This window comes from Mesoplodon bidens (assembly GCF_964165515.1).
Source record: "Mesoplodon bidens genome assembly, chromosome: 7".
Classification (NCBI taxonomy): Eukaryota; Metazoa; Chordata; class Mammalia; order Artiodactyla; family Ziphiidae; genus Mesoplodon; species Mesoplodon bidens.
This window is the reverse complement of record NC_138164.1, coordinates 37,865,971-37,878,416: the sequence shown is the minus strand read 5'-3', so window position 1 is coordinate 37,878,416 and position 12,446 is coordinate 37,865,971. Positions and strand designations below refer to the sequence as shown.

The 12,446-nt window shown below is 48.9% G+C and overlaps 1 protein-coding gene and 1 pseudogene across 2 annotated transcripts in view; both read right to left on the bottom strand.

The window, feature by feature from the left end:
- Window positions 1-12,446, bottom strand: part of LOC308620762 (centrosomal protein of 78 kDa-like) — a 423,604-nt pseudogene that overhangs the window by 71,235 nt on the left and 339,923 nt on the right. The gene's annotated exons all lie outside the window — the stretch shown is intronic.
- The window catches only part of LOC308620064 (forkhead-associated domain-containing protein 1-like), a gene marked incomplete at its 3' end in the record, with an annotated part of 152,088 nt that continues 146,188 nt past the window's right edge, over window positions 6,547-12,446 (bottom strand). Inside the window, exon 18 of the mRNA XM_081239402.1 lies at window positions 6,547-6,663. Coding sequence (XP_081095528.1) covers window positions 6,547-6,663 — 117 coding nt within the window. The remainder of the gene's footprint in view (window positions 6,664-12,446) is intronic.

Genomic DNA, 12,446 nt, shown 5'->3' with positions numbered 1-12,446 from the left:
AGAGCCGCTCTGCGGCATGTGGGATCTTCCCGGACCGGGGCCCGAACCCGTGTCCCCTGCATCGGAAGGCGGACTCTCAAGCACTGCGCCACCAGGGAAGCCCCTATCCATTCATCTCTTGATGACACTTAGGTTGCTTCCATATCTTGGTAATTGCAAATAATGATGCTCTGAACATTGGGGTGCATGTATCTTTTCAAATACATGTTTTTGAAAACACGTGTTTTTGTTTTTTTCGGATTTATACCCAAGAGTTGAGTTTCGAGGTCATATGGTAGTTCTATTTTTAGTTTTCTGAGAACCCTCCATACTGTTTTCCACAGTGGCTGTGCCAGTTTACATTCCTACCAACACTGTACCAGGGTTCCATTTTCTCTAAAAATTGTAAATTTTCTTCCTAGAGGTAATTGAGATGGTAGTTCAGTAATAACATAAGATCAGGTGAAGTCTAAAGAAATTTTAGAAAACCTGGATAAAGTAAGAAAACATCTGTTCGCTGGCATCTGAATGTTAGAGAGACACCAAGACATGTGGGCCAAGTTCTGGAGAGAAGGGAAACACAGACGCAAGCTTGACATTTGGTGCAGCTTTTCTTCTTGGGGCATTTGCGGATTCAAATCTTACAGCCTAGCTGAAAAGCCAAGGAGTTCAAAAGACTCTAACCACAGAAGCTGCTGGCATCCCTTGACTTGTAGGTGCAGCACTCTAGTCCTGCCTCTGTGGTCACTGCCTCCGCCTCTTCTTTGTATATAATCTCCTCCTGTCTCTCACTTATAAGTACACTTACAGATGGCACTTAGGGCGAGGATAGTCTCAACTCAAAATCCTTATATCCGCAAAACTTTACCTTGTAAGGTAACATTCTCAGGTCCCAGGGATTAGAGCCTGAGATCTTTGGGGCCACCAGGCAGCCCACTGTAAGCCCTAAACGTCTTCTCTCCTGAGGAAGGTCTAGGCTGGGCAGAAACCCTGACAGACATCTACCAGAGGCCAGATTGAGAGCCCTTTTAGAAGGTCATTTCTCAGCTCATTTGGAACCTTGCTATTGCCCCCTTTTTTTTTTTCTTTTCTTTTCGGTACGTGGGTCTCTCACGGTTGCGGCCTCTACTGCTGCGGAGCACAGGCTCTGGACGCACAGGCTCAGCAGCCATGGCTCACGAGCCCAGCCACTCGGTGGCATGTGGGATCCTCCCGGACCAGAGCACGAACCCGTGTGCCCTGCACTGGCAGGCGGACTCTCAACCACTGCGCCACCAAGGAAGCCCTGCCCTTTCTTTTTTCCTCCTGTTTGTCCTCAACAGGGGGAAGCATTAAGAGTAAATGAGGGGCTTCCCTGGTGGTGCAGTGGTTAAGAATCCGCCTGCCAATGCAGGGGACACAGGCTCGAGCCCTAGTCCAGGAAGATCCCACATGCCGCGGAGCAACTAAGCCCGTGCGCCACAACTACTGAGCCTGCGTTCTTGAGCCTGCGAGCCACAACTACTGAAGCCTCCATGCCTAGAGCCTGTGCTCCGCAACAAGAGAAGGCCATGGAATGAGAAGCCCGCGCAACGCAACAAAGAGTAGCCCCTGCTCACAACAACTAGAGAAAGCCCGGGCGCAGCAACGAAGACCCAATGCAGCCATAAATTAAAAATAATAATAATAATAATAATAAAATAAATGCATTAGCAGATTTTGGGTTTCCTCTCATTGTTAGTGTATTGCTTTCATTCCTAAGACCCTAAAAAATTGGAAACCACTCCACTTACCAGGAACACACTTTGCAACACGGATCCAGGGGAATCTGTTTTCTTCCGTAGACACTTCATGACCCCGGTTTCCACAACTGCAGGCACTGCTGGCTCTGCCAAGTTGCTGGAGAAGGGCACCTTATCTGCAAAGTCACAAATCCAAATGGGCCCCCATTGGCAAGGGCGGAAGGAAGTTGTTTGCTTTAGCTTCTTGGGGGATCAGAAGATTGGGAGTTCTGGGGGGGGGGACTGCAGGTACCTTGCTGTCCCTTGGTACAACGTCAGGGGAAAGAAAGGTCGCTGGTAGCTTCTCAGAGCTACCAGTTGGGGCTGTGCAGAGCGTCTTAGTAAATGCCATTTTGGTTGCAAATAACAGAAACTCAAACCGGCTGAAGAAAAAAGGGGACATCTACGGGGAAGAAAAGATGGCTCCTGCCTGTCCAGACTCCTCCGCTTTGCTTGCCCTTTGTTTCTCTAACCTTCCGCATTTCCCTTCAGTAATCTCCTTTTCTGTTTAAGTTAGCCCCAGGAGATTTCTGTTGGTTGCAACCAGAGAATCTTGAGTGATACAAAAAGTCCTAGTGGAACCCAAGGGCAGGCATTGGAATGGGCCTTTCCAAGGAAAGAAACCAGGAACCAGAAAGTCATCAGGAATCAGGGCAACTTTCTGCATCAGTTGGAATGCATTCAGCTTTTTTTTTTTCCCTTCATGGAGCTCATAATCCATTCATTTATTCAATAAACAATTATTGAGTATCTCTCCTGTGCCAGGCACCCTGGTCGGTCTTAGAGTTCCATCCAGGTATAAAATATGCCAAGACCCCTGCCCTCAAGTAGCTCACATTCTAGTGAAGATAAGACATGTGAGCACATAGAGTATATTCACAACACAGAATAAGAAGAGCTATGCCATGGACACATATACACCAGCAAACATAAAATAGATAGCTAGTGGGAAGCAGCTGCACAGCACAGGGAGATCAGCTCGGCGCCCCGCGACCACCTAGAGGGGTGGGACAGGGAGGGCGGGAGGGAGGGAGACGCAAGAGGGAAGAGACATGGGAACACATGCACATGCATAACTGATTCACCCTGCCACAAAGCAGAAACCAACACACCATTGTAAAGCAACTACACTTCAACAAAGATGCAAAAAAAAAAAAAAAAAAACAAGAGCTATGCCAGAGGGATGAAGCATGACTGTCTTCATAGACCTAGAAAGCACAGATGCAATTACCCTGGTAAAGAGGGCCTGGGCAGAGAATCGCAGGTAGGTGAACCTGTGTGCACAGAGAACATGGTATGTATGAGTAGCTGCAAGTTTTCAACATCCGTGGAGCAAAAGAGTTCTTGCAAAAGTAGTGGGAGACGTGGCTGAAGAAATTGGTTGAGGATGAAGCATAAAAAACCCACTGAAGTGTGATCTTTTTTTCCTGAGGAGGCATGGGGGAGCCCTGGAAGGTTTTTAAGCTGTTTGAGGACATGGTCAATTCTCTGGGTTTCAGAAAAGTCCCTCTGGAGTCTGGGATGTGGTGAAAGTTGGGCTGGACCTTTCACCACTGGGCATGCTCAGTCGCTCAGGAAAGGTTTTCGCTCTGCCTTGGGAAATTTTTCACGCCGCTCTGGCAGCGGAGCTCGCCCCGCCCATGGCTTCTCCTCACTGGATTGGTTGAACTCAGGGAGGCTACCAGGAGGCCCAGTTGACCTCCCAACTCCACACCCCCGCCCCCGCCCGTTAACGCTCTGGGCGCGCGCTGCCTTCAGCTTTAAATAACAGAAACCTGGATGTGGGTAGATGGTAAAAATTTGGAGCCCCTCCCAAATGAACTCTAGCCATGTGGCTTGCTTTGTCTGATGAGATGTTGGCAAACACATGGCAGGTGGAGACTTGAAAAGTGTGCTTTGGGGCTTTCTCTCTCCTGCTACTCTTGGAAACCTGTACCCACCACACGTGGCCTGGTCTGGCCTGCTGGGTGATGAGGGACCACACCAGGCAGAATCAGACGTCCCAGCTGAGGCCTTTCTAGACCAGGGTTTCTCATTCTCGGTACTATTGACATATTGGATCAAATAAGTCTTGGTTGTGGGCAGCTGTTCTGTGCACTGCAGGATGTTTAGCAGCATCCCTGGCCTCTACCCCGAGATGATAGGATCACCCCCACCCCAGTTTAACAACCAAAGTGTGTCCAGACATTGCCCAATGCCCCCTGGGTGGCAAAATTGCCCCCAGGTGAGAACCACTGTCCTAACCCAGCTTGCCTGGCAATGACCAGGCAGGCATGTACACGAAGCCACCCTAAACGAGCCCCAGCCAAACCAACCAGACTAGTACAAGTGGCCAGCTTGATGCCTGGAATCATGAGAACTAATAGTTGCCATTTTAAGTCACTAAATTTTGAGTGGTTGGCTCCACAGCACAAACAGGTACATCTGACCACAGTGGCTTAAACTGATAGGATTTATTTATTTATACAACAGGATGTACAGAGGTAGGCAGTTCAGGTACAGTGCAGAGCACAGTGATGCCACTAGGCTCCCACCCAGGCTTTTCATGTCTTTCCACTCCACTGTCCTTTGAGGTGGGCTTTGGTCTCTTGCTTGTTACCTGGTGATCCCCAACATGGCTGCTCCAGCTCCAAGTCCGAGCTGCAGGAGAAGAAAAGGAGACAAGGCAAAGGGACAAAGAGAAAAACTTTCTCCTAGCAAAGCCTTGCCTTTAATTCCAGAAGGGAAGCCCTGCCCAGGGCCTTCACCTGCATGTCACTGGCCAGAACTGAACAACACAGCCAGGTCTAGCTGCAAGGGAGGCTGGGAAATGAGGGCATTTCGCGGGCTGCTTATACAGTAGAGGGGGGCAATGACTAAGGGGCTTGTAGTGTCTGCTGCACTGTCTCTCTGGGGGTCGTCTTGGTTTCTTCTTCTTCTTTTTTTTTTTTTTGCCACACGGTGTGGCTTATGCGATCCTAGCTAACTGACCAGGGATTGAGTCCGGGCCCTTGGCAGTGAAAGCGCAGGGTGGACGGCCAGGGAATTCCCTGGGTCTTGGTTTCTTGTCTCTACCTGTTGCTTATCTATCCTGGCCATGTCTTTCTAAGACTGGCTTTGTTTCTCCAAACACAGTGGGAGAAATGGCCACCCCAGCTGGGAACTGCATCAAGACTTTCAGCTCCGGGCCATTAATGACCTGTGTGGTAACTCCGTGTCCCACTTCCAAATATCAAGGGCACAGGTGCTGATTGGCCCAGCTTGGGTTAGAAGAGAAACCTGATTGGTCTGGCTTGGGTAGACTATCTACTGATCAGCCAGTCAGGTGTGGCCAAGAGAGCAGCAGTAGGTAGGGTAAACCTGGTTGGGGAATGTGCATTCTCAGAGAAAGGGGTGTGTGGCTGAGGAGACACCTAAAGAACCATCTAGTTCAAGGAGTGAAGAAAGGACATTGCCATTGTGGGTTGCAATGTTGATACGGTAAAGATTAACACGTCCTTTGAAAGACCTCAAATACAGTGGAGTCACATAGGCATTACATTTAACTTATGCAAATTCAAATATTTGTATTCAACCAAAGTAGTTTTTTTCCCACACAATTTGGCTTCCAAACATGAGCCAGCTACTTAACTACTGCCTGACCAAGTGATCTTTTCTGGTGCTGGAGATGGCTGTTTTGGATTTGGGGGATATGGTACAGTATAAGTAATATGTTCTTTATGGAAAACTGCTGGGATTTTCAAGATTATTTTTAAGGTCAGGTGATGCTCACCCTTCTCACTGTGTAAGAAGTACCTTTAGTGGAAGATCATGCAAATCATTTTTCCCATTTCCTTCTAGTTTTAATCAGTATAAAGAATGCATTTGGTTTTAAAATATCAAAATACTTTTATTGTGGCTTTTTAAAAATAAAAAATAAATGATATTCATGGCTTCTGGCTCTTCCTCCTGTTTTGTTTGGTGGTCTCTGGCTGTACAAGAAAGGCAGGGAGAGAACAGATGGCTGGAGAGAAGGCAAAAATGAGGGTCTCTTCAAACACCACGGGAAAGGGGTGTGTCCACCTGGGCAGTGTGTGTTCTTTGATGACTGGGTACTTGGTCTGTCCTGATGGCCTGGGACTTGACCTACTGGGCTGTCTTGGTGCGGCAGAATGGGCAGCGTGAGATGGAGTTAGAAACCTGGGTTCCAGACCCAATTCTTGAATTTACTAGCTGTGTGACTTTAGACGGGCCATTTAACCTCTCTGGGCCTCAGATTCCTCATTTGTAAAATGGGGAACATAATGCTATTTACCTCCCAGGGCTTGAGAGAGGATTAGACGAGAAGTGTTTTGAACACCGCAGAGCGCCATATAAACATGACTCACTGTTATGGAAGCGATAAAACTGGTTGCTGTTCACATTTATTATAATCAATTCAGATATAAATGCACTATACCATGGCCCCAACAGCCCTGAGGTTACCATTCTGTCCTGTGGCCCCAGTACACGCCCTGGGTTTTCTCAACTGCGGGCTTCTCAGAGCTCCTTGGAGGTGTGACGTTTGGGTTTGTCACTACCCAAACACATAATTGCATCTACCAGGCCTAGGAGTCTGAATTTCAAACTTATTCTTCATATGCCTGCGTATGTTTACATTCATAATATCTGTGAAAAGAACCCCTCTCCTCACACACTCCAAAATCCAGTATTGTGCAAAATACCAGTCTAGGAAGCAACACACTAGGGTAGCAACCTTTAATGTCCTAAAAAAGCATCTTAGTAGTTTGACGCAGAAGAGTTACACTGACTCATGGAGGATCACGCAAGGCCCAGCGGGACGACGTTTCTAGTTCCTTCCACCAGGTTTAGTAAACAGAAGGCTCTGGCTGGATTTGCTGGACATTTCTCTCTTCAGCATCTCCCTTCCTTGGTCCATCTTTGGGGTGCCTTTTCTGGCTCCAACCTACAACAAGCAAGAGCAACAAATGCCCAGACTCTATAATTGTAGGGAGATCCCCAAATATTTCTCAAATGACATTTTTTTTTACTCAAGATAAAATCTTTGTTGTAAAAAATATTTATATACACACATAGACGTGAGCAAAACGAAGGTAAAATGATCCACAATTATCACACTACCCACAGGTAATCTTATTCACATTTTGGTGTACACTCTTCCAGATACACATATAATGTTTTCTTCTTACATTTGCATCTTTTTTTGAACCAGGAGTTTCTGATGATAGGCAATTTCATTAGGATGGACTTTCTCTCGAAAAGCTGTTACTGAACTGAATGCCTTATGTCTCTGATGTCTTAGGAGGGTAAAATGCAGCATACTCTAGGGGGTCTGTCTAACCCTTTTCTGAGCACTACTCCTGGATCCAGGCAGCCATGTGTGTGACTCTGTCCCTGGTCATTCCTGATCGGGCACTTGGCACGGGCTGGGCTTTTAAGATGGTCACTCCCAGGATTTGGGCTTATGGGCTCTAAGATGCTACTTGCTTCCTGGGCTGGTCCTTTGAACTGGGGGACCATGAGGTCATTCCTTCCTGTCACATGACTGGAGAGAGCAGAGATCAGGGGAGCCACACAGAGACACAGAGACGAGATACGGCCTGTGTGTGCGTTTGCACATGCTTGTGTGTGTGTAAAAGAGATGATGCCTGAGATCTGATGGCTTACCAGTTCTATTTCGAGGCCAGGCTCTCTTTCAGCTCCCAGTTTTTATGAGGCACTCACCCCTATATCCTTAAAAAAGCCCCCTCCCCACCTTTTTTTTATTTTTTGCGGTACGCGGGCCTCTCAGTGTTGTGGCCTCTCCCGTTGCGGAGCACAGGCTCCGGACACGCAGGCTCAGCGGCCATGGCTCACAGGCCCAGCCGCTCCGTGGCATGTGGGATCTTCCCAGACCGGGGCATGAACCCGTGTCCCCTGCATCAGCAGGCGGACTCTCAAACACTGCGCCACCAGGAAGCCCAAGGCCCACTCTTGGGGAAGGAGTCGCCCAAGTTACACTTGGCAAGGAACCTGGAGGAAACCTTTCTGTACTGAGGAGATCCTAGACACCAAACTTCTAAGCTCAGGCTGGAGGGCAGGGAGAATGGGAAGCTGGCTCTTTGCTCTTAGCCGAAGCACCATCTGCCCTGATTCTGTTAAAGCCAGAGGCAGCGTGAAGTTCCAGGGTGTCTCACATCTCAGAGAAGCACAATGTTCCCACAACATCCGGGACCCATCCCAATATCTCCTCTGCCATTTCACATCCCCGCTGGTCCTCAGACAAAACCTAGATGTAGGGCAGTTTCTGCCTCCTCCCAGCTCAGTCATATATGTGAGTGAATAAGTAACAAACTTCCAGTCGTTTCCACTTTGCAGGGTGGCAAACGTCTCAGATCAAGTGGGGCCCTCAGGATGCTCTCTATCCTCTTAACATCCTGCTCTGGGGAGTAACCACCTTCTGGTCTTAGCAGAAGGATGCTGGTTGAGAAGCTTCTATTTTCCAAATATATCCCTCACCTAGAATATCTTCGTTTCTTCCCATGATAATTTGGTTGCCTCAGCATGACTGTGGCCTTTTATCAAACTTGAATGTCTCCTCTCTCATATTCAACCAAAATGTGTTTGGCTTTCTAGCTTCCTGAGAGCTCGCCTCTACTGTCTGCAAAGTGGGAACGTGGACTGGCTTAATTGCAGTTCCAGGGCTGATTTGTCAATGGCAATGTTTCAACATGTTCAAGATTTCATAGTCTTAATCCTCAACTTTGAAGGGAATTCTAGAGGATGCTTCCTTGAAATTTAAGACAAATTCCACTGGAAATGTATCAGGTTTATTACCTGGAGGTTTATAACCTAAAGGAGGAAAAGCTAGCACTCACCTGGGTGTCAGATCTGCACTGATTCCCAGCTCTCCTACTGAGCTGTGTGGCTCTGGACAAAGAAAGTCTCTGAGCCTCAGACAACTCATCTGTAAATTGGGTATAATAACAACACCCACCCCATAGGGTTGTTGTGAAGCTTAAAAGAGATACTGCACGTCAAGTGTTTGGCTCTGTGCCCGGCACATGCCAAAGGCTCAATACATAATAGATGTGGGATAACTGTCCACTGGGCTTCCTGCTGACGTCCTAGGGTTTTCTCTCTTCTCTCTTCTGGCTCACCTGGAAATGTGAGTTCTGCATCTTTGAGTTCTTCATCAGCTCTCCAAACATTCGTCTCTAACACAGAAAGAATATTGACAAAATTTAGCTTTTGGGGCTTCCCTGGTGGCGCAGTGGTTGAGAGTCCGCCTGCCGATGCAGGGGACACGGGTTCGTGCCCCGGTCTGGGAAGATCCCACATGCCGCGGAGCGGCTGGGCCCGTGAGCCATGGCTGCTGAGCCTGCGCGTCCGGAGCCTGTGCTCTGCAAGGGGAGAGGCCACAGCAGTGAGAGGCCCGCCTACCGCAAAAAAAAAAAAAAAATTTAGCTTATGTTCTTCTTTGCCTTTTGCATCAGAGAAAAATGGATTTTTCTCAACTTTCAGATGCTACCCATTTGGATGGAATGTTGAGCCTTCCTAGGTGAGGAGGTGAGGATAGAGGTCTCCAGAAGGGGGTGTGGCTTTGGGGTAACGCTACACTGTCCTGCTGCACCTTTTAGGGAATCTCTGTTCCAGATTCCAGCAGAGAAGGAGGTGGTCAACCAAGAAGGCTATGAAGGATACTGCATTCTTCTTGGAGGACAGATCTGCTTTAGCTGGAAGCAGAGCCTCCTAGATCAGTGGAAGAGGCTGTAGATGTCCAGTGGCTTTCCACCCAGTGGAAATGTTGAAAGCCCCAGTGGCTAACCTCCCTGGCAGGGACTACAGGGGCCTGTTGGGAAGCCAGCATCACTGAAAACCTGGAGCTTGCCGCTCCCCTGGGGTTTGATGACTATTGCTGACCCTGATCTGCTCAAGACCCTGCACCTCAGGGGCAGCTCATCAAAGAAAGAGCATCCCCTAGGCACTGGAGACACAAAAGTGAGAGGGAACTGGGGTCTCCCTTGCAGACTGACACTCCGCAGGTGAATGTGCAGTGGTGTCAGGAAGGAGACGTTCTCCTAGAGCCCTGAGCATCCACTGGGGTCGCCAACCTGATTCCTACAGCGGCCAGGAAAGTAAAAGAAGTGGGTGAAGTGAGCTGGGGTGGTGGTGGACAGCAGCAAACACACGAGCCCAGCGCCTTTCTAAGGGGCCTGGAAGATGGAGGCTTGTGATGGTGGCTTGTGGGTCTGTGGGCCTAGGGTCGCCAGATCTTCCAAGTTTCCCAGAGAAGCTGGAAATCCAGAATATTCCAGGAAACTGCCCTATTTTGAAATGTAACTTAAAAAAAAAATCCCAAGAGACAAATGGAATATATCTGTGGGCTGCCATCTTGTGACACCTGCTTCAGAACCTTCCTGCTTGGTGTCTAGTTGGTGCTCAGTAAATGTTGGAGGGGTTGCCAGATAAAATACAGGATGCCCAGTTAAATCTGAATTTCAGAATGAAGCCAACAAATTTGTGAGTGTGAATATGCCCCGTGTAATATTTAGGACATTTATACCGAATAGCTTTTGTTGTTTATCTGAAATTAAAATTTAACTGGGCATCGTGTTTTTGGTTTGTTTGTTTTCCCCTCAATCTGGCAACCCTACCGGGTAGTCACAAAACTCAGGGAGGAAATAAGGCTGTCTTTTGGGACAGGGCATAGGTGCTTACGAGACTCTTCCCTTCTCCCAGAAGGATGCTGACTCTACCCTCAGAGGACTGTCCGTGAAGGCTGATGGGCCCGTACTGAACTGACAATTGCCCTCCAGGCGTTTTCCGTGGAGAAGCCTCGAGCCTGCGGCCACTCGGTATTTATCACAAACTCCGCTGAGACAATCACTATCCAAATGCCCAGATATTATAGAGCAGGGGTTAGTTTTAAACCAACAGCCTTCTTCTCTCCCACCCCATCCCCCCCCTTTTGTTTGCAGAACCCTTTATCCAAGCAAAATCCCATGAGGAACTTGGGGTATAAGATAACGGAGAGCTTCTCTGGTGGGAGAAAGGTGTGTGTGCTTTGAGAGTCACACCTTTCCATGGCACCCAAAGGCTCCAGGGAACCCCAGTTTGAACATTGCTGCAAAATTCCTTCCTGGATTAAGTTCCATCAGTGGGCAGCTGGGCACTGAGGGCAGAGCCTGGCCCCTGTGCACCTGCTTTTCCTGAACTTTACTGAACTCACTGGGATGTGATGAAGGGGGTGCGGGAGGGTCTTTTTCTTTAGCCTTCTTCTATCCGTATGCTGCATAGGCCTGGCCACATGGTTCTACTTCATCATTGTGGGCGGAAGAGCACCACCCCAAGCCCCTCCCATCCCACGCTCCTCCTACACAACATCTACCAATTGTGGGGCTTCCCTGGTGGCGCAGAGGTTGAGAGTCCGCCTGCCGACGCAGGGTTCGTGTCCCGGTCCAGGAGGATGCCACATGCCACAGAGCGGCTGGGCCCGTGAGCCATGGCCGCTGAGCCTGCGCGTCCGGAGCCTGTGCTCCGCAACGGGAGAGGCCACAACAGTGAGAGCCCTGCGTACCGCAAAAACAAACAAACAAACAAACAAAACACACAAGTGGCACGGAGGAAGCCAGAATCTTGAGAATACCTGGGCCCAAGGAAATCTTGGAAGATAGTGAGTTAAAGAGAATAGTGAGGATAATGACGATGGTAGGAGAGGGTGAATGCTTTGTGGTCCTATGTGCTAAGGCTTTTGTATACAAGCTCCCATTGGGAAGGCTACGAGCTAGGTGCCATTTTTATTCTCATCTTAAAGAAGAGGGATCTGAGCTAATTAAGCAGAGGGAAGGTTAGGGGGTTTTCCTGGCTGAGACCACAAGGCAAAGCGGTGGTCACGCCCCCTAGCCAGGACTTGATTGGTTGGAGATTTGATTGGCAGGAGAGCTGAGCGGCTTCTCCTGCCAGAAGCAGCTGGTGCCCTTCAGCCTTTCTTATACTTCAAGCCCTAAGAAAGGGCTTGCGTGCTTCCCAAGTGGCAACTTCTGTGCATTTAAAAATTTCCTCTTGAAAATCCCAGCCTTAGCCCTTTCACAAAAGGTATCTGGGTCCTTTCTTGGCCGTGGCCCTAGTCGTATTCACCAAAGAGAAGAGCGCGTCCCATAAGAGGTGGCGGCTTTGGGAGGACCGGGGAAGGCGTCAGCTGGCAGGAAGCTCCCTGGAAAAAATAGAGGAATCCCCACCCATGCATGAGCTGCCTATTCTTCCCCCTTAGAAACAGGGCTTGTGATATGCCAGGCACTGTAGGCATTTTGCCATTTAACCCTCCCACTGCCCCACGGAGTAGGCCCCTTGCTAACAGTTTTGGTTGCTTTTGTTGAGGAACCTGCGATACAGAGGTCAAGCCACTTACTCAGGGTCATTCGGAGCAGTGGTGGGGCTTGACCCCTATTTGTTTGACTCCAAATCTGGCCTCTGAACTCTGAGAGACACTGCCGGCTTCTCGAGGGATGTGGGATGTGGATTCGAGTGAGCACGGCCTGGGCCGCGGTTCCCGTCCCTCTGCCACATGGACAGAGCCACAGGCCCAGTTCGCTGTGAAGGCCCAGCATCTTATACCAAGTCTCATTTTCACAGCCAGAGATATTAGTGTGGAAATAGGACTTTTGATTCTTGAAAGGTCTGCTTGGTGAAGAGATGATCAAACATTAAAACTACAAACTCCATTTTTTTGGGGGGGGCAATTCTGAA